Source organism: Capsella rubella, unplaced genomic scaffold (genome assembly GCF_000375325.1).
Source record: "Capsella rubella cultivar Monte Gargano unplaced genomic scaffold, Caprub1_0 scaffold_4, whole genome shotgun sequence".
In the NCBI taxonomy this organism is placed as follows: Eukaryota; Viridiplantae; Streptophyta; class Magnoliopsida; order Brassicales; family Brassicaceae; genus Capsella; species Capsella rubella.
In genome coordinates, this window is record NW_006238920.1 from 8,596,751 (window position 1) to 8,619,783 (window position 23,033).

General features: G+C 38.7%; 5 protein-coding genes and 1 pseudogene across 6 annotated transcripts; 2 read left to right on the forward strand and 4 right to left on the reverse strand.

Moving 5' to 3' along the window:
* Positions 1 to 78: 78 nt before the first annotated feature.
* LOC17888178 (receptor like protein 42) lies at positions 79 to 2,492 on the reverse strand. 2 transcript variants are annotated; one of them, XM_023784394.1, is made up of 2 exons: positions 1,442 to 1,501; positions 79 to 1,355 (listed from the first exon to the last, which is right to left on the reverse strand). In XM_023784394.1, exon 2 carries the CDS (start codon positions 1,256 to 1,258, stop codon positions 185 to 187), a length of 1,074 nt encoding a protein of 357 aa, XP_023640162.1. In that variant the 5' UTR covers positions 1,259 to 1,355; positions 1,442 to 1,501; the 3' UTR covers positions 79 to 184. The 2 variants fall into 2 exon arrangements, with proteins under 2 accessions (XP_023640162.1, XP_023640161.1); XM_023784393.1 differs by having other exon boundaries at positions 79 to 2,492.
* A 6,796-nt stretch (positions 2,493 to 9,288) lies between these two features.
* On the reverse strand, positions 9,289 to 10,752 carry LOC111831096. The gene has a single exon (XM_023784622.1). The coding sequence runs from the start codon at positions 10,750 to 10,752 to the stop codon at positions 9,289 to 9,291; it is 1,464 nt and encodes a 487-aa protein (XP_023640390.1).
* A 552-nt stretch (positions 10,753 to 11,304) lies between these two features.
* Positions 11,305 to 12,429, forward strand: LOC17889122 (annotated as a pseudogene).
* A 1,382-nt stretch (positions 12,430 to 13,811) lies between these two features.
* On the forward strand, positions 13,812 to 15,612 carry LOC17890077 (putative vesicle-associated membrane protein 726). Its single transcript, XM_006293451.2, has 5 exons — positions 13,812 to 14,001; positions 14,512 to 14,653; positions 14,743 to 14,863; positions 14,991 to 15,053; positions 15,131 to 15,612. The coding sequence occupies exons 1-5, from the start codon at positions 13,812 to 13,814 to the stop codon at positions 15,275 to 15,277; spliced, it is 663 nt and encodes a 220-aa protein (XP_006293513.1). The 3' UTR covers positions 15,278 to 15,612.
* Positions 15,613 to 15,917: 305 nt separating this feature from the next.
* On the reverse strand, positions 15,918 to 18,347 carry LOC17888424 (receptor like protein 42). The gene has a single exon (XM_006295672.2). The coding sequence runs from the start codon at positions 18,285 to 18,287 to the stop codon at positions 15,918 to 15,920; it is 2,370 nt and encodes a 789-aa protein (XP_006295734.1). The 5' UTR covers positions 18,288 to 18,347.
* Positions 18,348 to 19,952: 1,605 nt separating this feature from the next.
* Positions 19,953 to 22,598, reverse strand: LOC17889844 (receptor like protein 42). Its single transcript, XM_006296028.2, has one exon. The coding sequence runs from the start codon at positions 22,590 to 22,592 to the stop codon at positions 19,953 to 19,955; it is 2,640 nt and encodes an 879-aa protein (XP_006296090.2). The 5' UTR covers positions 22,593 to 22,598.
* Positions 22,599 to 23,033: the final 435 nt, after the last annotated feature.

Consider the following 23,033-nt stretch of genomic DNA (forward strand, 5'->3'; position numbering starts at 1 on the left):
GTTTATGAGATGTTTCCATAATAACATGAGTACTTGTTTGATATGGAAGTAACTAAATTAGTAGTTTCAGCTCCTCTGTTATCAGAACAGAGCTCCTCTGCCAAAAACATGTTTTTTGAATAACTTGACACACATTCAAAGATCAAACTATATACAAAATCAAAAAGGAAAAAAAAAATCAATCCTAAAGGTGTCTGATGCCCCTAAGCTTGTTCTGTTTATCACTCTTGGTGAACCACCCCGGCTTGTACAAAGCAACAACATGTCCTATTACCAATCCAAACAACACTCCTGGCCCATACCCTATTGCTGCTGCTCTCCACTCCAATATACCATCTTCTTCTTCTTCTTCTTCTTCTTCGGGATCTTGTGTCGATGGTGCGTCTTCGCTTGAACAGCTTTCTTCAAGAGGCAGACCGCATAACCCTTGATTCCCTCCAAATGATGATTTAGGCTGGCTTATGATTTGTGTCCCTTGTGGTATACTACCAGTGAGCTGATTATCAGAGACATCTATGTACGCCAAGTACGATAGCCTCCCCATTTCTTGCGGAATCTCCCCTGAGAGTTTGTTCCCTGACAGGTCTAATGACTCGAGCTCAGCCACGTTGGCGAAAGACTTTGGGATATGTCCTGTGAATGAGTTGGCTGATAAGTTGAGGGCAATCAATGTTTTCAAAAGACCAATAGATTCTGGAATCTCTCCTTCGAGTTTGTTTCCAGAGAAATCAATGGCAGAGTAGAAAGTAAGAACTTTCCCTTGCTCCATGTATAGACCTTTGTATTGCAAATCCAAAGTATCTTCATAAGCAAACCGCTCATTCGAGTAATCTCCCATATATAGCCTCTCTTCATCATTCATCTTGGCGGATGTTTCAGTCCAGTCCGCAAAGTAATCTGTTGGTAAGCTTCCGGTAAATCTGTTATGGGATATTTCAAGTATCTGGAGCTTGGGAAATGCAAGAGGACCTTGATCATCAGGTGGAGATATAGGACCATAGAATCTGTTTGAACTGAGAGTAAGGACTTTCAAATTCGGCAATGCCTTGAGCCAGAAGGGAAACGTATCATTGAGTCTGTTGTGATCTAGAGGTAGAAAACTTAGGTGAGAGCAATTCAGGAGTGATCTTGGAAGCTTTCCGGTTAGACGATTGTATCCAAGGTCAAGAGACTGTGTCAAAGCACCACTATAAAACTTGTCTGGAATGTCTCCTTCCAACTTGTTTTTCCGGAGATTCACTATAGAGAAATTACCCATACAAGGAGGGATTGGCCCGGTGAAGTTGTTGTAGGACAGATCAAGAAGATCGAGAGCGGTTCGGTTACAGACTGAGAGAGGAATCTCTCCTGTGAAACTATTGTTCCAAGCAGACAAGTGGATGATAGAGAGTGGTGGATTAGGCAATGAACCTTGGAAAGAGTTTAAAGCAATATCTAATACCTGAACCGCTGAATTGGCTAAAACGTCATCCAAGGAACCTTCGAAACCGGTGAGTGAATTGTTGTGAAGATCCAGAGAGGCTAAAAGAGGAAGACTCCATAACCAATCAGGAACGTCCCCTTTGATTCTGTTGTTGGAAAGATCTAGATACGATAACTTCCTCAAGGACTTCAAGAATCTAGGGAATTCACTGATGTTGCATCCTGACAAGAGCAAGCTTGTCATGTTCTTTGGAAATTGGATGTCTGAATTCACACTCGTTGGTGTTAAACTGTTTCCGGAAAGATCAAGGTGTGACAACGATTGGAGAGAAGAGAAGAGTGTCAAGTCAATTGAGTGGCCGCTTATGTCAAAATGGTTATCCCCAAGCTGTAAAGTCTCGAGTTTAGAAGAAGAAATATTTTTGATTTCAAATGAGCCAGTGAGATGATTGTCCCTCAAATCAAGAAAATACAAGGAAGGCATGGTGAAGAGAGAAGAAGGTATGGTTCCAGAGAACTGATTAAAAGAAAGGTCTAAAACTGAAAGATTGGTTAGATTATGTACAACTGGAGCTAAATCACCAGTGAGCTTGTTGTGGGAAAGCTGTAAAATGGTTAAATTGGGAAGGTTGCGTATTGAAGAAGGAACTTGGCCGAGAAAGCCATTAGAGGAGAGAAGCAAAACCTCAAGATTGTAGAGTTGACTAAAAGCAGAGGACAAGGGAGAAGAATCGAAGTTGTTGAAAGAGAGGTTTAGGTAACGGAGATGACTCAACTCGAAGAGGCTACTGTTTGGTCTGAGAGTGCCACGTAAACATCCACCAGGGAGTACAAGTTTAGTGACGGCACCGGTCGTGTTATCGCAGACCACACCGCTGAAGAAGTTGGTGTCGTCCCTGCAGATTCTGGAGAAATCAAACTCGTTTCTAAAACGTTTAAGGGTCTCGGTTTGGTCGGGACGACATTGGAGGGCAGCGACACAGTGGAGGATGGAAACGAGAGAGAGTAAACGCCAAAAGGAGTTTGACATTTTTGGATAAGTTGTAAAAGCTTTTAGGAAGCGTAATGGATCTTTTCTTTTGGCATGTGAAGTGAATCATCATCAATCCCTTATAGTGGCCTTGTTATATAGTCACACAAGTGGTACACATATGCGTGGCTTGAGTTGTTGAGACTCAGAAATAGTCATATTATAATGTCAACATGGCTATAAAGAAAACAAAATGAAATTATGGCTAATTATTTCTTTACGCGGTGCCTGCGTTCCAAAAAATTAAATAGTTTAGTTTCTATCTTTCTTTGGTCTTTTGTTCATACGTACGTACGTGTGTATTCATGAGCAAATATAGATCACTCTTTTCCTGGTCAATACTTTAATGAAGTTTTCCTGGTCAATACTATATTTGAAAAAATTTTAATATAGCAGGATCGTTTTTAAGAAGAATATAGCAAGAGGATTTGTGAGTTGCATCTTGCATGTGTGCATAAGCTAGATTGAAACTTTTAGCTATTCATGTTCACGTGTGGACATTTAAATTGTTAATATACGGCTTCTTTCTTTGTTTTGTATTTTGTATACTTTCACGTTGCTTGAATTCTTGAAATTCTCAGAAGTTTTTCAGATATATACATAATAGATTGCGTATTATACTATTCTACTGTTAGTATTATAAAAAAGAAATACGACTTACATTTCTTTCAATGCCATGGTTGGTGACACTTTTATTAGCCGAGTTCCAGGTTTGATCTACTGAATTAAGTGTCATACAGTCAACGATTGACTTTTGTTTCTGGTCAACACATAATAGATTCCCACGTAAACTATAGCTAGTTACATTATTTTTGAAATAAAGAAAACGTAACTAGTGTATTTTTTTTTAGTATATCTGTATATATGATGATAGAGATATAACAACGCCTCGTGTTTATTGTGCGAATTAGGTGAGTAATCATTGAAGATAATCGTTATTAGTTGAATGTCAACACAGGTAACCAGAGATACATATTACATACCTTTTGGAGAGTTGTGTTTATAGGTAACCAGAGATACAAAGAAATAGTAACGTGAATTGGCGACGTTGAACATTAGTCAATGAGCCTCTATGAGTATTACTCTCCAGATAAACTTTTGATACACGTCAAAAAAGTAGAGCAATTTAGTAATTTACCATGGTAATTGTTATATATATATAACTCTATATTTATTATGTAATGATGGTTAACTATGTTAATTTTTTATATTTTTGAATGTGTTTTAGAGAGGTATATATGTATATATATTATGTACAATATAGGTTATATATAATGGAACTATTTAATTGTACTGTAATCTGGTAAATATATGTGTTCAGCAATTTTGATGATTACATAACCATTGAAGATGCATGACGTGATCCCTTAATGTCTTCATAATTAAGGTTATGACTCAAAACACAGATGTTTACCACACAAAAATAAAATAGATCGAATATCAAGTTTGTAATTTATTTTATTCATAGAACAAGTGGATTACTTAAACTGATCACATTTATAAAATTTTAATCTTATTTTTGGTTCTATATAAACGATACATAAAATAATTTTTTTTGCTTGTCCAGAAAAAAAAAAGTTATATTATTATTCTATGACGCCCTCAATTAATATGTGTAGGATATTACAATGCCACATACAGTAAAACCTCTATAAATTAATACTCTATATATTAATAAACACTATAAATTAATAAATATTTTTGGTCCCAAGTCGGGCCAGTGTAAATATTAACCAAATTCGATAAGATAATAATTTTGTTGAAATCCCTATGTAAATATAGTCCCAATAATAACATAAATTAATAATCACACACATATATATATATATATATGATATAATTAGTTATGTTGAAATATGGTTTTAGTTTTTTTTGTAAAAATGAATTTCTCCTAGACCTCATCTTTATAAAAAAAAAGTTTATGTTACACTTTTAAACAATAATCTTATAATATATTTCATAACATCATAAAATAAACAATTTTTTTTAATGTTTTCAATTTATAAATATGCATTATATTCATTTTTTGCTTGTTTATAGGATGTTAAAAGATAACAGAAATTGAGGTATTAATCTTTTTTTTTGTCATTGAGGTATTAATCATAAATTTGAATTTATGTATGTACTTTACATAGAAGTGAATTTATTTAGAAATTTTTTAATTCTTTGTTATTTTTTTATATAAATATAGAATTCAATTCTAAACTATAAAAATTTATATAATCTTAAAGACTAATCTTATTTTGTAAATTTGTCCCAATTCATAATTTCAAAAAACATTTAAGAGTTAAATTACCACTATAAATTAATAATTATTAATTTATACTATAAAATAATAAATATTAATTTATAAATAAATTAATATCACTATAAATTAATAAATTTCTGTAGTCCCAACATTATTAATTTATAGAGGTTTTACTGTATTTTGTAGGAAAATAATACATCTTGTAAGAAATAATTATTTTTTTATAAAAAAAATTCCTTAAACGAAACCGACTCCCATATTAGAAAAAAAGTTAAAAACTGGTATGGTTTGATTAGGAGTTTGCTTACATGTTTCCTTTTTTTTTTTTGGATTTGTCACGTTTTTTTTTTTTTTTCGTCTGAATATTTCATTATAAGCTTCAAGGTTTTTACAAAATGTTACAAAAAATCATAAGGATCAGGGACAATCACCATCAAAGGAGAGTAAACAAAACATTACTAATACGTAACGTACATCTCCTCGTCGAACACTTCATGTAGCCATGAAGGGTGGCCGGTAGCCACATATGATTGTCCTCGATCCTCTCTCGTTACGCTTTGCGCAATTAGAAAAGCACCCTTATTAGCACTACGACACTCTTTGTGAATCTTCCAAAAGGGTATGGGTTTTAAGGCTTCAAGAATGGCCTCAGATTGGAATTTATAAGACGGCCAGGCCAAAGGACGAGCCACCGCCTCATATAGATCGTTTGCCTCAAACGCCAAAATGACCCTAGGGATGTGAAGACTGGTAATGCTTTCAATGGCCCAGAGCCAAACACTCAGCTCTGCATCACTTTTAGAAATAACCGGATTAAAGGCTCTACGGCTATGAAGGAGAACTAATCCTTCAGAATTCCTCAAAACCCACGCAGCTCCAGCCATCTTTTTCTCTTTGTTCCATGATGCAGCAATGTTACATTTTAACCACGGTTTATCAGGTGGCCTCCAAGACTTACCATTGCTCTTCGATTTCTGGCTATTAGGTTCACCTTCCTCCTTTTCCACCTGCTGAGCAAGGAACCATTCACATGTATCCTCTTTGATCTTCATAACCATATCCTGTATACCAAAAGACCTTCCTTCAAAAGCAAGATTGTTCCTATATTTCCAAAGCTTCCATAAAATCCAAGGGATCGATCTTGCTACATGACCTTCTCCTCTCGCCTTTTTGGCCAGCATCAACACAAAATAAAGGTTCTGGTACAGAGAACTTACATGGAATCCGTTTTCAGGATGGGGAATCTCACAAAGGGCCCATATTTGTCTAGCAAGAGGGCATGCAAAGAGGATATGGTTAATGGATTCACTCTCCATTCCACAAATTTGGCATCTTTGATCAATTTTAATACCCCTAGTCACCAATCTTTCAGCCACAGGAAGGGCACCAGACATAGCTTTCCACATAAAAACCTTGAGCTTTGATGGCGCAGAACATTCCCAGATTCTCTCTTTAATGGGATTTAGTGAAGGTTGCCAAGATGCCTCTTGGGATATATCAGCATTTTTCATCTTTTCCGCCAACCAATAGCCCGATTTGACCGAGTACTCACCACTCTTTGTATGTAACCAGCACATAAAGTCAGGAGAAGATACAACCGGTTTTATTATGAGAATAAGTTCAATATCCCTCGGGAAAAAATGATGCTGAAGAGAGGTCATTTCCCACGTTTTGGAAGTAGGATCAATTAAATCTTGTACTTTTAGATCCACGTTGACCAGGACGTTCTTCATAAATGGAGATCTCATCTCTCCATCCATCAACCATTTCCCATTCCATACATATGTGTCAGCTCCATCCCCAATATTGTTTCTCAATCCTTTCTCAAGAAGTTCCCTCCCAAAAAGTATACTTCTCCAAGCAAAAGAGGGTCTGTTTCCTATAGCAGCCTGGAGAAAAACTTCACCCTCGTAATACCGACTTTTGATGAAACGCGAGAACAGACTGTTTGGATAGTGGAGAAGTCGCCAAGCCTGTTTTGCCAAAAGGGCTTGGTTAAAGTTTTCAATGTCTTTGAAACCTAAACCTCCCTTGTCTCTAGGCAGACACATTTTATTCCAAGCCACCCAATGTATCTTCCTATGGTTCTCCATAGTATTCCACCAAAAGTCAGACATTGCACTTGACAAGGTAGCACAAGTAGCTTTAGGAAGTTTAAAACAAGACATTGCAAAGACTGGCATCGCCATAGCCACAGATTTGATGAGGACCTCTTTGCCACCTTGAGAGAGAGTTCTAGCAAACCAACCTGAGAATCTGTTTTTTAATCTTTCATTGATATAGTCAAGCATATCAATCTTAGAACCACTGAAACATTCCGGAAGTCCTAGATACGCCCCTGCACCACCTTCATTAACAATTTTTGTCTTGTTCCTGATCCTTTCTTGCATCCCCTTTTCAACCTTTGCTCCAAAGGTAATGGAGGACTTATCAAGATTGATAAGTTGACCAGTGGCTTTCCCATAAACTTCCAACACATGTTGTAAGGCCTCACATTGGTAAACATCCGCCTTACACACAAAGAGACTATCATCTGCAAATAGGAGGTGGTGAATTGATGGTCCCTCGGGAGAGAATTGCAGCCCATTAATTCTACCTTCCTTTTCAGCTTTGTTGAGCAAATGAGTAAGCCCCTCAGTACATAATACAAAAAGGAAAGGGGATAAAGGGTCCCCCTGCCTTAGTCCTCTCTGCGGTTCCACCATTCCAAAGGCCTGTCCATTAATCAACACAGTGTAAGTGACAGAAGTTACACAAGACATTACCAACTTAATCCACATAGCATGAAATCCCAGGGCAGACAAAAGAGCTTCCAGGTAAGACCACTCAACCCTATCATAGGCCTTTGACATGTCAGATTTGATGGCCATATACTCCTTTGAGATAGATTCATGAGTTCTCAGACCGTGGACTACCTCATGAGCAATAATGATATTGTCTGAGATTAAGCGTTCCGAAACAAAAGCCGACTGGTTAGGGGAAACAATCTCAGCAAGAAAGGGTTTGAGTCTTGAAACCAAAATCTTGGAGATGATCTTGTACATGACAGAACACAAGCTGATGGGTCTAAGGTCAGACATATAGGAGGCATTTGTCTTTTTGGGAATGAGACATAATTGAGTGAAGTTCCACTCCTTGTCAAAGGTGCCATCTTTGAAAAAGCCTAGAACTTCAGCAGTGACTTGATCCCCAATGATCTCCCAGTACTTTTGAAAGAACAAACCAGTCATACCATCTGCACCAGGAGCACTAGAGGGTTTAATACCAAACACAGCCATTCTAACTTCCTCTTTAGTGACTACAGCCATAAGACCCACATTCATTTCCTCTGAGACTCTCGGTTGAAAATCCTCAAACATTCTAAGGTCTGATTCTTCAGGGTAAGAAGAGGAGAAGAGCTTCTGAAAATATCTAGCCGCCACATCCCCTTTAGAAGCTTCTGATTTGTGAGTTTTTCCTTCTTCATCAATAAGCTTATCAAGACCATTCTTATTTCTTTCAGCCTTAACCGAAGCGTGAAAGAACTTTGTGTTTTTATCTCCAGAATGCAGCCACTTAAAGCGAGTTTTTTGCTGCCAAAAACTTTCCTCTTCTTTATGAGCTTGCACCATCTCTCTCTTAAGTGCAGCCATTCTGACAAAAGACGGGTTAAGAGCTGCATGTTGAGCCTCAGTCTCTTCCTGGATTCTATTGATTTTAATCTGAGAGTTTGTAGCATTCTCCCTCTTCCAGCGACTCAAAGCTTTTCTGCATCTTCTAAGGCTTGCTGAGGTTTTCTGCCCAAATGCAGAAGAAGAAGCTAGCCATGCCTCCTTGATCGTTTCTTTCACTCGCGGCTTGTTTAGCAGTCTTTTGTCAAATCTGAAACTCCCCCTATAGGCTTCTTGAGACGAAACAAGTTTCACCAAAACCGGTCTATGGTCTGATCCCTTTTTATCTAGGAAAGCTTGGTTCGAGGCTGGAAACATCTTGACCCATGCTTTATTGCCAAAACATCTATCCAATTTACATTGGATCCAAAGATCACCTCTTCTACCACCCCATGTGAAGCTGTTCCCTGTGCTCAAAAGTTTAGTCATCTCACACCCTTTTAACATACTTCCAAAATCACCAAAGGAAACCTCACTTCTTCTTGGTCCCCCCAACTTCTCACCATTGTGAAGGATTTCATTAAAATCCCCTATCATGCCCCAGCACTCCTTCCTTGGGATACCAATCCTAAGAAGCCTTTCCCAAACTTCATTCCTAAAATAGCTATTAGGATTCCCATATATACAGGACAGAAAGAACTTAGCATCTCCCATCACCACATGAAGATCTAGAATATTCTTATCTTCAAGCAAAAACTCCACTTCCACTCCTTTCTTCCAGAATAAAGCTAAACCACCACAACGCCCAACTGGCTCAACCGTTTTAACAAAATCATAACCCAACCACCCCTGAATATCTACAAGAACATTTTTTACATTCATAGTCTCCATTAGGAACAAGATCTCAGGAAAATGTTTTTTACGCATTTCCATGAGACGTTGAACTGTCAGGTCTTGAGGCCGCCCCAAACCCTGGCAGTTCCAGCTCAGAATGCTCATTAGATCTTGGACGGTCCCTCATTTGGGACCACCTCTGGGTTGTTGTGCTTAGCAACTTTTTGACCTACATACTCCTCATTTCCTCCTTTCCTCTTGTCCATGTTCCCTTTCTCATTCCCTTGTTTCTTTATAACCACCCCTTTGCCTTTCTGATCCTTCAAAGGAATTGGTTTTCTTTTGCTCACATAGGGTCTTTTCCTTCCCTTTCCTTTTCTCTGTTTAGTCCCGGAAGAGCCAGCCTCATAGAAGCCGACTGCATAAGCCGTTGGACTAACCAAAGAAGAGGAAGAGTCCTGAGAGTAATCCACCAATGCAAGCTCCTTAAAACCTTTCACTGGCACCGCCTCATTACAGCTACTTCTTCCTGCTTGGATTGCCGCATTCATAAGCTTTTCTGTTCCCTCAGATTTAGACCCATTTAGAGATGATACCTCAGATCCCTCATAGCCAAAAACTAACCCTTTTCCTTTGTTGAAGTCCTTAGAGATTAGGGGAGGAGGTTCCATCCGTAGCACTGTCTTTTGAGTAATAGGGTCCTTTTCTGCTTCTGCAACTGAGCTTTTAACTCTCTCAATTCTCAGGGCCAGATCTTCAGTCGTTGCAAGTCTTAAATACTGTCTCATGCCATCAAGAACATCCTGCGCAATTCTCGGTCTTCCCAATAGAGGATGTATACCAACCTGTTCTTCTTTTAGCACACCAAAAAGAGGGTCCCCTTCTTTTAAGATCAAGGTTGGTTTTGGTTTCTCCACTTTCCTTCCCATCTTCCTTTCAATGACTTGGTCTTGAATCTTTTTCAAAACCAGTGGACACTCCTCTTGGACATGCGTCATTCGCTGGCAATTGTAGCATCTTTTCTGGACTTTTTCATAGAAGTAAAATATTGTAGAAGTAAGCCCTTTCGGAAGGTTGATAATCTTCGATTTTCTTAAGGGCTTCGAGACATCAAACTTAACCTTCACTCTGACATAATCCTTGTTTTGTGGTTTGTCAGGGTCAAAAACCACCTCAAGAACCTGCCCCACTAATTCTCCAAGAAGAGTAATCGCCTGTTTGGTATAATAATTCAGCGGGATGTTTTTAATCTGAACCCAAAGAGAGACAAACTGAAGTGATTCCACACTCGGGTGTTCAGACCATCGTTCCATTGCCAGCCCCCACTCATTGTAGGTCTGGAAACCTTTCTCTAAAACTTCCACTAAATCATGCTCAGAACTAAAGATGAACTGAAATCTTTCACTTGAGAGAGCCACGCCACGAACTCTCCCAATCTTCTGCCACTTCCTAGGCATATTAAAGACTAAGCTTGACATACTTTGACACTTAGGATTTAGCAATCTTCCAATCAAACTTAACTCATTCTTCTCGCAGGAGCTGAACTGAGGTAAATCCGGCATCTCAAAAGGAGCATCTTCCTCCTCCAGCGACATAGCCATTAACGCTTTATCCATAGCCGACGACATGGTAACCTCCGTCCGGATCAAGACCGTAGAGACCAGCTGATGATAAGAACAAAGGATAACCAAAGCAAAAACCAGAAACCACCACAAGAGAGCAGAGAATAAACCAGCTGAAGAACCAGAGAACTTCAAACCCAGAAGGATCTATGTTAACCACCGCAGTTAGCAAGAACTTAACCTAGCCGCCACTGAAAAGGTTACCAAAACCACCTAAAAATTATCTAAAACGGGGAGTTTTGTACTGAGGGAACGTGTTTTCCGGACGACACTCTATTTTCAATAGAAAAGGATACTCTATCTGAAAAAGAGGAGACTAAGCCCAAAAAAGGGAGACGGGAGGATTTCTTGAATATTCTTTCTCTGATACGGAAACGATATGTGAAACGATATGATTTGTCACGATTACATATTATCCGATTTATAAGATTCGTCTTACAAAAAAAAAAAAAAGTAAACCTGATTTGGTTGTGCTTAGTTAAAATATATATATTTCCACTATCCCATAATCAACTTTCATACTTTGATCACAACATACACTGAAGCCCTAGTTACATGATGATCAAGAACGAAGAAAAGATAAGAGTAAGGATTGCCAAGGAGAGATCTGACTTATGTGACTTGGCTGCTGCTGCGATTAAGGCTACATACGATACACGGGAACCAGGCGGAGTCGAGCGATGCATCGATGTGTTGAATCACTTGAAGTCCCTGTCTCTTTCGGTGAATGATATGGAACTGTCTGAATCAATAGCTAAGCTGGAGCCTTTGAGAAGGCATAGGAACCCTAAGATCCGTAAGGAAGCTCAAGCCTTGTTTCATTCGTGGTTGAAGACGATCTACACACAAGGAAGCGACAACTCTTTCCAAGCTACTCTTAACAAGGCTCGTCTGGAGATGAAGAATCATGGTCTAACAAGGTGTTCGGAGCTGAAGAAGAAAGAAGTAAGGGGATCTATGTCTCGTGAAACCACCACCTTCTCGGTGTTGAAGAATAAAGAAGACGAGAGTTCTCAGACTCTTGAAGCCGTAGAGATTAAGAGAACGTTGAACATCTCGTAGCTGAATAATAAAGAAGATCAGAGATCATTGACTCGTGAAAAAGAGAAGATTAAGAAAGAAGCAAGGAACAACTTTTTGGCGTTGAAACAGAAAGAGGATCATAAATCTGAGACTTGTGACGAGAAATACTTTAAGAGAGAGGCAAGGACCGATCTAAAGCCGCTCAGCTTGAAGAGAAGACGTCTCGCTTTGGAGGATGGTACAACGAAGAAGCCACGTGAAGATTTTTCCTACGTACCAAGTTCTGGTTCCTTGACAAAGAAGACTACAACAGAAAAGGAAAAAGAGCTGAAGAACAAGAAAGTAGATGAGATGGTGAAGCTATTCGAAGCAGCAAAGAAAGCTGCTGATGTGGCCAACGCTAAGGGCGTTCTCTACGGCAAAGTTGAGGCCTCTCGGTGTATCGACGCTCTCTCATTACTCATGAAGATCAACATCACTCCAAAACCTAAAGAACCAACGAGGATGATGGAAAAACTCGAGAGACTTACAAAGCACAAGGACCGCAAAATTTGCCATGCTTCATCAGCCCTTCTTCAACTTTGGAGGCAGAAGATCATAGCCAGAGAACAACAACGTAGAGAATATTTGACCAATACGTTTCCTAACAACTCTCGTTAAAATTCAATAGATATGTGCGGTCAAGGTATGTCTCGGGTAGATTCAAAGGTTTTGAAACATGGAATCCAAAATATAAGTGTGAGGAAGAGATGATATCGTTTGTATGCATGGTTTTGAGTTTTGAACAAATATATTAGTGGATATCCGGGATGTTTCATCGTCCCGGCGAGATGTAGGGTTCCACATTGGAATCTGAACTCGTAAAATTCTATGTGTCTTTTAATTTTCCTTGCTTTGCTTTTTGTTTAAACACGAGTGATCGAAAGAGTAAGAAGTCAATAACCAGTCATATGTATATGATGAGTGACTCGAAAACAAAACATTCGCAGATCACACATGCAGTTCAAGGTTAAACCTTAAAAGTATCTTTAGAGTAGATTAGTTTGGGAATTATTGAATTGAATGTTGAAGTGAATGTTTAATGTTCTGAGATACAGAGATAGTTGTAGGCTCCGTGTACCTCAAATAGTCTACGTTCATATTTTCCATGCACTGATAAACTTTTTTTAAAGGACATAAGGGTTTAAGACTATATATTTGTTGTGCATTTGTACTTTGGGCAGATTTGTTTTCTCAAGCCGACCCAAATTTTAATAGTTTTGGAACCAAACCAAACCAGATTCATATTTTGGTCCAGTTCCGTCACATTCTTTACAAACCAGAAAACCAAATTTCCAAAAGTTTAGACCAAAACCGAATCACATGAGATATTGGCTAATGGCTCATGGATTAGTCAACTTTATTTGAACACCATATTGACCTCCATATATAGGTCGTCATAGTCTCATAGATTTTGCTTCTAGAAACAAAACAATTTAGAAATATTAATATAGTTGGTGCAAACAATTACTTTACTTTAAATAGGAAAGTTCGGTATATAAAAATCAGGAAGTTCATATTATTATGAACAATTTGGTCTTAGTCTCTTAGACTCAAGAATCCATATGGATTCAAACTTTAAGCATCCGCACGAATATATAACATGGTTACATATAAACAAACCTCAAAGAGCTAATAAGTTTAGACCAATCTTACCTTACTTATGACAAAATAAAATAAAAGAACCTTTGGTTAGAAGATAATTAAATCCAGTGTAACGTTATTAGCGTATACATTAATTTTTAATTAAAACGAAACGGTGATTAATTTATTAATTAAAAATAAAAAAAAAGGTAATCGCAGCGTCGTCCCTATATGTCTCTCTCCCTTTCATTTGGTTCCCTCCCCTTCTATTTTGGATCTTTCTTGCTTCCGTACACACAAAGCCAAACCATACAACAAAACTCTTCTCTCTCTCTCTCATCGTCAGAATTCAAAATTCGGATTCGTGGTTGCGTTAGGGTTTATTTTTTCTCCTTCTTCGTCTTCGGGTCACGGAAACAATGGGACAACAGAATTTGATATACAGCTTCGTGGCTCGTGGTACGGTGATTCTCGCCGAATACACCGAATTCAAAGGCAATTTCACTTCCGTCGCTGCTCAGTGCCTTCAGAAGCTTCCTTCTTCCAACAACAAGTTTACATACAATTGCGACGGTCATACGTTTAATTACCTCGTCGTTAATGGCTTCAGTGAGTCTCTCTTCTTCTCGATCTGTTCTCACGTAACCATTCAATTTTTAGCTTCCCGTTTCGCTCTCATTTTGGTGGACATAGATGTATTCTTCTTATTTATATTTGATTACACTGGATCTATTCGCGTGTATAAGTTTTAAGGATCGTTCTGCTTCGGTTAATGTTTTATCTGGATCTCTGTTCCTGGTGTTCTGATTTGGTTAAGATGTTTATATATGGCTTGTTTGTGAGAAGCCATTGTTGTTTGCTTACATGGAATTCAGAAGCTCCTTTGTTACATTGTTACATCCAAATTAGGATTCAGAATTGGAAAACTGTTTATTTTTGGGCATCAAGTGATGTTTTATCCGATTGCATGTTGATGTGGTTATATCTCTTTACTATGCTTTGCCTCTTGTGTATGATCAATACCGCTACTGATTTGTATTTGTAAGCCATTTATGGTATTATTTTTTCTATCTCATGTTTGTCCATGGACATGACAAAATGTATCTTTATTGTGTGTAGCCTATTGTGTTGTTGCTGTTGAATCTGTTGGGAGGCAGATTCCAATGGCTTTCTTGGAGAGAGTTAAGGAGGATTTTAACAAGAGATATGGTGGTGGAAAGGCTACCACTGCTCAAGCCAAAAGCTTGAACAGAGAGTTTGGGTACTTTACCTTTACCATATCAGTATGCGGAAAACCATTAAAAACATTTATGCCTTTAGTCTCTGTGGACTAACTTTGCTGTACCTCAGGTCTAAACTGAAGGAGCACATGCAGTACTGTGTGGATCATCCTGAAGAGATTAGCAAACTTGCCAAGGTTAAGGCTCAAGTGACTGAAGTGAAGGGTGTTATGATGGAGAACATCGAGAAGGTGATATTTGACAATCTCACAAATTCTGTATCATCACTTTAAGTTAGCTGTCATATCTGGCCTGAACTTTCTCTGCCCCAAGCTTTTGAGAAGCTGAATGAACTTCATGTAATTTATTTATTTGCAGGTCCTTGACCGTGGTGAGAAAATTGAGCTTCTAGTTGACAAAACCGAGAACCTTCGTTCGCAGGTTACTACTTGCGATTCACTCATGTGTCTGAATTTGCGTTCCAGTTCTCACGCTCTTATATTTTCAAATATCTACAGGCACAAGATTTCAGAACGCAAGGAACGAAAATGAGAAGAAAGATGTGGTTTGAAAACATGAAGATTAAGCTCATAGTCTTTGGTATCGTCGTTGCCTTGATTCTCATCATCATCCTCTCGGTTTGTCATGGCTTCAAGTGTACCTGAAGCTTAAAAGATTAAGAAGAATTCGTCTCGTTGCGAGATTACCAACCCCATATTGCTCTACTAAGCTGATTAGAACTTCGCCTGGTATATGCCCTTTCTTTCTCTCTGTTTTCGCGGTCTATCACTCTTTATATATTTTCTTCATTCGATTTTCTTAGGGTAAAGAAATGTGACGATTCAGTTCTGAAAATTGATTCTTTAGGGTATGAATGTTTGGAAATAGATGTAAGCTGTTGGGGTTTGCTTTAATATAGATTAGATTTTTGTGCTAATGGTAATGATATATTTTTTTGTAATCTAAAATCTAATGATGAGTTCTTACTGTTTTCTTCACTCTCCTTATTTCTTTTCTTTTGTTGATGCTAACCAAGTAAATGAAACCATGATCTGTCTCTCTGTTGCAATTATGTACACTGTCTAATGAGTGAACACAAAATTAACACGGTATAATACCCTAACTTGATCCATTTGCCTGCATCTGCAGTTTTTCTCATTAGAAAAACTAAAATGTATATAACTATGACAACATAGAATTCACCATTATTATTCCATAGAAAAATAAGCATAAAATAAAGAGTATACAGCAAACACAAATGCTTCAATACAAGATTGAAGGATCAAACTCATAATCTAATCAGTCCTAACGGTTTCTGCGCTTATTCAGACAAATGATCTTAGCGAGCCACTCTGGCTTGTATGAAGCAATGGCTTGTGCTACTACCAGTCCAAACAGCACTCCAGATCCATACCCTATTGCCACTGCTTTCCAGTTCAACACTTCTTCTTCTTCTTCTTCTTTTTCGTCTTCTTGCTTATGGTGTTGCATCGGAGGTGCACTAGTGCTGAAGCAAGTTTCCTTGAGTGGGAGACCACAAAGCCCTGCATTCCTTTCAAAGGAGGATTTAGATTGCCCAGTAATCTGTGTTCCTTGTGGTATCTCACCCTTGAGTTGGTTATGAGACACATTTATGTACTCCAAAAACGAGAGGCTCCCCAGTCCATTAGGAATAGTCCCATAGAGTTGGTTTCTTGACATGTCGAGTGACTCGAGCACCTTAAGCTTAGCCAAAGACAGAGGGATATGGCCAGTGAAAGCATTGTTTGATAAATTGAGTGCAATCAGTGAGCTCAAGAGACCAATAGATTCAGGAATCTGTCCTTCAAGTAAGTTTCCAGAAAAATCAATGGTGCTGTAGGAAGTGAGGATCTTCTGTCTCTCCATGGATAGCCCTTTGTATTGCAAATCTATGGAATCGGTATATGTAAATCCAACTACACCATATGGATTCTTCGCGTATACCATATATAAACCACCATCTTCATTCATTGTGAGTGATGATGTTTTCCAGTTGACGAAGTAACTTGGTGGCAAGCTTCCAGTAAACTTATTATTAGCTATCTCAAATATCCGCAGCTCGGGAAATCCGAGAGGACCTTGATGCGGAGGAGACATGGGACCGTAGAATTTGTTTGAACGGAGGGTAAGCACTTGCAAATTCGGTAAAGTCTTGAGCCATGAAGGAAATGTATCTTTGATGATGTTGTGGTCCACTTTTAGAATCTTGAGAGACAAGCAAAATATAAGAGACCTTGGAAGCTTCCCACTAATTCGGTTGTAGCCAACATCGAGTGTCCGTAGAGAGGCACTTGCATTGAACACGTCAGGAATACTTCCTTCCAAATTGTTCTTCCGGAGATTCACAACTACCAAATGACTCAAACATTGAGGAATTGGACCACTGAAGTTGTTGAGGGACAGATCAAGAACAAGGAGAGAGCTTCGGTTGCATATTAAAAGAGGTATCTCTCCTGTGAAATTATTAGTACTCACAGACAAGATATTGATAGAGAGTGGTAGATTAGGAAGTGCTCCATGAAATTTGTTTGAATCCATAATTAATAGCTGCACTGATGAATTTACTAACACGTCCACGGAACCTTGGAACCCATTGAACGAGTTATGTGCAATACTCACTGATGTCAGACGAGGAAGGCTCCATAACCACCCAGGGATTTTCCCTTTGATTCTATTGTCGGATAAGTGTATATACTCCAACTTCTTGAGTGTCCTTAAGATGTTTGGGAACTCGCTGATGCCACAGTCTCTCAAGGACAACATCCCCAAGGTCAACGGAACATATGAATCTGAACTTAAACTGGCTGAAGATATCTTGTTGCCGGAAAGATTGAGGTAATACAAAGATTTGAGAGATGAGAAGAGGCTTAAGCTAATCGGGTGGCTTGTGTTTATGAAAGAAAGGTCGAGAAACTCAAGGGTGATGAACTTTGAGATAGGGTCTAAAATCTGTCCATCGAAATGGTTATTCGCAAGGCGAAGGTACACTAGCTTTGATGAAGCAGAGGAGTTGGGGAATTGGATAGAACCGGTGAGATGGTTCTCGTGTAAGTCCAAATGTGATAAGGAAGGCATACTGAGGAGAGAAGAAGGGATGGCTCCAGAGAAGTTATTATAGGCAAGATCTAGATAGGAGAGCTTGGTTAGGTTTTGTATAGGTGGGAAACTACCAGTGAGCATGTTTCGATCAAGGAACAAATGTGTTAACCAAGTTAGGCTACCAAATGTGGAAGGAACTTGTCCGAATAAATCATTGGAGGAAAGATATAAGACCTCTAATTTGTTGAGATTGCCAAACTCGGAAGGGAGTGAAGAAGAGGTGAATCTGTTTTCAGAGAGATGAAGGTAACGAAGCTGACGAAACCCGAAGAGGCTACTGTTGGACTTCAGAGTTCCACTGAGACAGGCTGTGACCCGTAGCTTCGTGACAGCACCCGTAGAGTTATCGCACCACACTCCATTAGAGTAGTCACTGTGGTTACAGCCACGGGTGTCAAACTCGTTCTTAAAATGCGTAAAGGCTTGAATCTTGTGGGGGTGACATGAAACAAGACCATCATCAGGATTATTTAAATTGAATAAGCTTGAAGGGGAGACACAACAGAGTAATAGTAGCGAGTGAAAAAATAAACGCAAATGCCATTCTGATGACATGGTCGTCGTGAAAGCTTTTTTTTTCTAAGAAGAATGATTTTGGTTTATGCTGAAAAGTGAGAGACAAGTGATTGGTATAAATAATGATATTTGGTTTTGCATTATGGGCAGAAAATTGCTGTAAAGAAGTTAGAGCTACGTGAAGTCTTTGTATTCATATTTGGGGTTGAAGAACAAGTATGGCTAAGTGGGCAACTCACATCATGAATTAACTAAATCAACTTTAGTTAAAATTCCCAACTTATAACTTGGGATTGATTTAATATTAGTAATTCTTCATTGGAGGATGAGCACACTTATTGCAGTTACATATATAATTGGGTGTGTAAAGTAAAGATCCTGCCACAAATCCTGGGGCATAAATCAACATTTGACATTGACCCTAGACTAAGGGAGAGAGAGTTTTGCCTCGGTGTTTCGAGAAAGCTGGAGCTTTTGTGTTGTTGAAATAGGTCTCGTAGCTTTAGTGGACTAAACTTTTATAGCACATATGATTCTATGGGGCCTTATTCAAGAAATATTAAGAGGACAAAAGCAGCGATGGTAATTTTAAAATTGTGAAACTATTTAGATTAACTATGGGGCCTATAGATTTGTAACTAACTAATGGATTTTATTTTTATATATGTAATACTAGAGTTTGTCTCCGAAGTGTTGCAACCTAGCTATTTGTAAAAACTGAAGTACTGAACTATGGATATGACATATAGATAGTAAAATATATAGATGTGAATAATAATCATGAGTACGATTTTATAATTTAAAAATGTAAATATATGACTTAATATGAGGTTTGAAGGGAGAGACCCAACAGAGTAGCGAGAGAAAAAGCAAACGCAGATGTGAATCCGACATGGTCGTAATGAAAACTTTGTTCTAATAAGAATGATTTTTGTTTTTTATAAGAAAAGTGATTGGTTTAAATAAAGGTGCATTGGTGGACAACTTGACTTAGAATAAATCTAAAGTTACGTGAAGTCTTTGCATTCAGAATTTAAAGAAAAATATGGATAAGGGCCATTCATACCGTGAAGCGAAATCCACGTTAATTAAAAAATGTTAACGTGTAACTTGGGGTTTGGAAATTGGAATTACATCAGTTTGAAATATTTATCACATAGGTTCAAAATTGTACAGAAATAAACTTAACCTAACGACAAACACATTGGATACGTTAGTTGTCAGTTTATGGATTGAAAACGTTTGTCGCTCTTGGTGCTTCACAGAGAAGAATTGGCAATTGTTTGGTTTTGTTTGTGTGACGTGGCTCAGTGATCACTATATATACGAAACCCATAAAAACTTGTAGCCTACGCAACTCAGAAAAGGAAAACATACACACAAAAGTGATCCTCTGTTTTTAGTCCGTCTCTGTTTTGAGCTTTTGATTTCAATATTTATGGCTCTGTGTTCAGTTTTCCGTGCATGGTCGTTTCACCTTATTTGACACTCTTTTCCCCCGCCTCTGTAGTATTCTCTCATAAAAACATATGACAATGACTCCAGAGAAGTCACCATTTTTTTTTTTTTGTTTACTCCATAGAAAAATAAATAACACAAGCACTAGATAAATATTACACACCGAACAAAAGGAATTGCTTCAATACAAAACCAACAAACGACTTGACATACATTAAAAGATCAAACTCAAATTGAAACACAATCTTAACGGTTTCTGCGTTTATTCAGACAAATGATCTTGGCAAGCCACTCCGGTTTGTATGAAGCAATGACTTGTGCTACTACCAATCCAAGCAACACTCCAGATCCATACCCTATTGCCACTGCTTTCCAGCTCAACACTTGTTCCTCTTCGTCGTCTTTCTCTTTAGGTTGTTGTGTTGGTGGCGTATTACCCCCAAAGCAAGTTTCTTTCAGAGGAAGACCACAAAGCCCTGCATTCCCTTCGAAGGAGGATTCAGATTGCCCAGTAATCTGTGGTCCTTGTGGTATTTCACCTTTGAGATGGTTGTGAGACACGTTGATGTACTCCAAAAACGAGAGGGTCCCCAATGCATTAGGAATAGTACCTGAGAGTTTGTTTCTTGACATGTCTAGTGACTCGAGCTCCTCAAGATTGGCCAGAGATAGAGGGATATGGCCTGTGAAGGCGTTGTTTGATAAGTTGAGTGCAATCAACGCCTTCAAGAGACCAATGGATTCAGGAATCTGTCCTTCAAGTCTGTTCCCAGAAAAATCAATGGCGATGTAGGAAGTGAGGACAAACGTTTCCATGGATAACCCTTTGTAGTGCAAATCCATAACCATCCTATAAGTATAGCCGATGTCATCATATCGCTTTTCGTGGTATACCTTATATAAACCCTGATATTCCGATGATGTTTTCCAATTCACGAAGTAGTTTGGTGGCAAGCTTCCGGTAAACTTATTATCAGCAATCTCAAATATCTGCAGCTCTGGAAACCCAAGAGGACCTTGATGAGGAGGAGACATCGGGCCATAAAATTTATTAGAGCGAAGGGTAAGGACTTGCAGATTCGGTAAAGCCTTAAGCCAGAATGGAAACGTGTCTTCGAGTCTGTTGTTTGCAACGCTTATAAACTCGAGAGATGAGCAATTTACAAGAGACCTTGGAAGCTTCCCTGTTAGTCGATTATGACTTACATCGAGTGTCCGTAGAGAGCCACTAGTACAGAGCTTGTTAGGAATACTTCCTTGGAAATTGTTCTTCCGAAGACTCACAAGTACCATACTACTCAAACATTGAGGAATTGGACCACTGAAGTTGTTGTCGATTAGAACAAGAGAAGCAAGGGAGCTTCTGTTGCAGATTGAAAGAGGGATCTCTCCCTCGAAACTATTAGACTGTGCAGAGAAGCTTTTGATAGAGAGGGGTAGATCAGGAAGTCTTCCTTCAAAATTGTTTGCATCCAAAAATAATACCCGCAGTGATGAATTTACTAAAACTTGGGCTGAACCTTGGAAACCGTTGAAGGAATTAAATCTAATATACGCTGTGCGTAGACAAGGAAGGCTCCATAACCACTCTGGGATTTTCCCTCTCATTTCATTGTTGGATAACTGTAAATACTCCAAATTCTCAAGGGTCCTTAAGCTGGTTGGGAGTTGGCTGATGCCGCAAAACTTGAGGAACAAATATTTCATGGTCAACGGGATGTTTGAATCTCTACTTAAACTGGCTGGTGATAAACTATTACCAGAAAGATCGAGGTGCACCAAAGATATGAGAGAGGAGAAGAGCTTTAGTTCAATTGGGGAGCTAGTATTTAAAAAAGAAACGTCAAGGCGTTTGAGGTTGATGAGCTTTGAGATAGGCTCTAGGATTTTTCCATCAAATTGGTTATCCCCAAGGTACATGATCTCGAGCCTAGATGAGGTAGAGGAGTTAAAGGATGCTTTAATAGAACCGGAGAGATGATTTTGGCGTAAATCAAGAATTGATAAGGAAGGCAAAGTGAGGAGGTACGACGGAATGGTCCCGGTGAACTGATTAAAACCAAGTCCTAGTTTCGAGAGCTTAGTTAGATTTTGTACAAGTGGCAAACTACCAGTGAACTTGTTTAGGAATAGGTGCAACTTAGTTAACTGGGTTAAGTTACTAATTGTGGGGAAAATCTTACCAGAAAACCCACTAGAGGTAAGATATAAGACCTCTAATTTGTTGAGATTGCCAAATTCGGAAGGGAGTGAGGAACTAAAGTTGTTGTAACCGATATCAAGGTAACGGAGGTGGTGCGACCCAAATAGGCTACTGTTACCATCCAATGTTCCAGACAAGTGATTATAGGAAAGGTTTAAATAAGAGAGCTTTCTTAGATTTCGCACAAGTGGAAAACTACCAGTGAGCTCGTTACTGGAAAGGTCTAAACTGGAAAGCATGGTTAGGTCACTAAATGAGGAAGGAACTTGGCCATGGAAGCCACTAGAGGAAAGAAACAAAACCTCTAATTTGCTGAGCTTGCCAAACTCGGAAGGGAGTGAAGCGGAGGTGAAGCTGTTTTCAGCGAGATCAAGGTAACGTAGCTGATGAAACCCAAAGAGACTACTGTTTGGCTTCAGAGTTCCAATGAGACATCCCCTTAGACGTATCTTCGTGACCGCACCCGTCAAGTTATCGCACCAGACTCCATTAGAGTAGCCACTGCGGTTGCAACCGCGGGTATCAAACTCGTTCTTAAACTCTGTAAAGGCTTGAATCTTGTGGGGATGACAAGGAACAACAACAGGATTTTTTAAGGTGAAGAAGCTTGAAGGGGTGACAGAACAGAGTAAGAGTAGCAAGAGAAAATGCAAACGCAAAAGTGATTCCGACATGGTCGTCATGAAACCTTTTTTAAGAAGAATGATATTGGTTGAATAAAAGTGTAAGAGAAGATTGGTATAAATAAAGATAATTTGGTTTTGCATTGGAGCATAACTTGACTTGGAAGAAGTTAAAGCTACGTGAAGTCTTTGCATCTCAAATCATGAAGTGATATCCACGTTAATTAGTTTAAATTTCTGACGTATTACTTGGGATTAGAATCATATCGGTTTCAAACTTCTCAGTTCTCACATATGTTCAAAGCTACATAAACAGACTTAATACAGTATAACGACAAACACATTGGATACGTTTCTCAGCTTGTAAACTGGAGACTTCTGTAGGTATTTGTGTTTTTACGAAGAAGAATTGGCATTATTTTGTTTTTAATTGTTTGTGGATTGTTACGTACGTTCGAACTTCAAATTGAAGTTGCGAAGTGATCACGTTCTGGTTTAAGT

What these genes read in the sequence shown, in the direction of transcription:
- LOC17888424 (XM_006295672.2), bottom strand. Translation starts at nt 18,287, where the DNA reads ATGTCATCAGAATGGCATTTGCGTTTATTTTTTCACTCGCTACTATTA.
- LOC17888178 (XM_023784393.1), bottom strand. Translation starts at nt 2,452, where the DNA reads ATGTCAAACTCCTTTTGGCGTTTACTCTCTCTCGTTTCCATCCTCCAC.
- LOC17890077 (XM_006293451.2), top strand. Translation starts at nt 13,812, where the DNA reads ATGGGACAACAGAATTTGATATACAGCTTCGTGGCTCGTGGTACGGTG. An exon ending in TGATGGAGAACATCGAGAAG is followed by an intron (nt 14,864 to 14,990) that starts GTGATATTTGAC and finishes ATTTATTTGCAG; the next exon opens with GTCCTTGACCGTGGTGAGAA. An exon ending in CCGAGAACCTTCGTTCGCAG is followed by an intron (nt 15,054 to 15,130) that starts GTTACTACTTGC and finishes AAATATCTACAG; the next exon opens with GCACAAGATTTCAGAACGCA.
- LOC111831096 (XM_023784622.1), bottom strand. Translation starts at nt 10,752, where the DNA reads ATGTCGTCGGCTATGGATAAAGCGTTAATGGCTATGTCGCTGGAGGAG.
- LOC17889844 (XM_006296028.2), bottom strand. Translation starts at nt 22,592, where the DNA reads ATGACGACCATGTCGGAATCACTTTTGCGTTTGCATTTTCTCTTGCTA.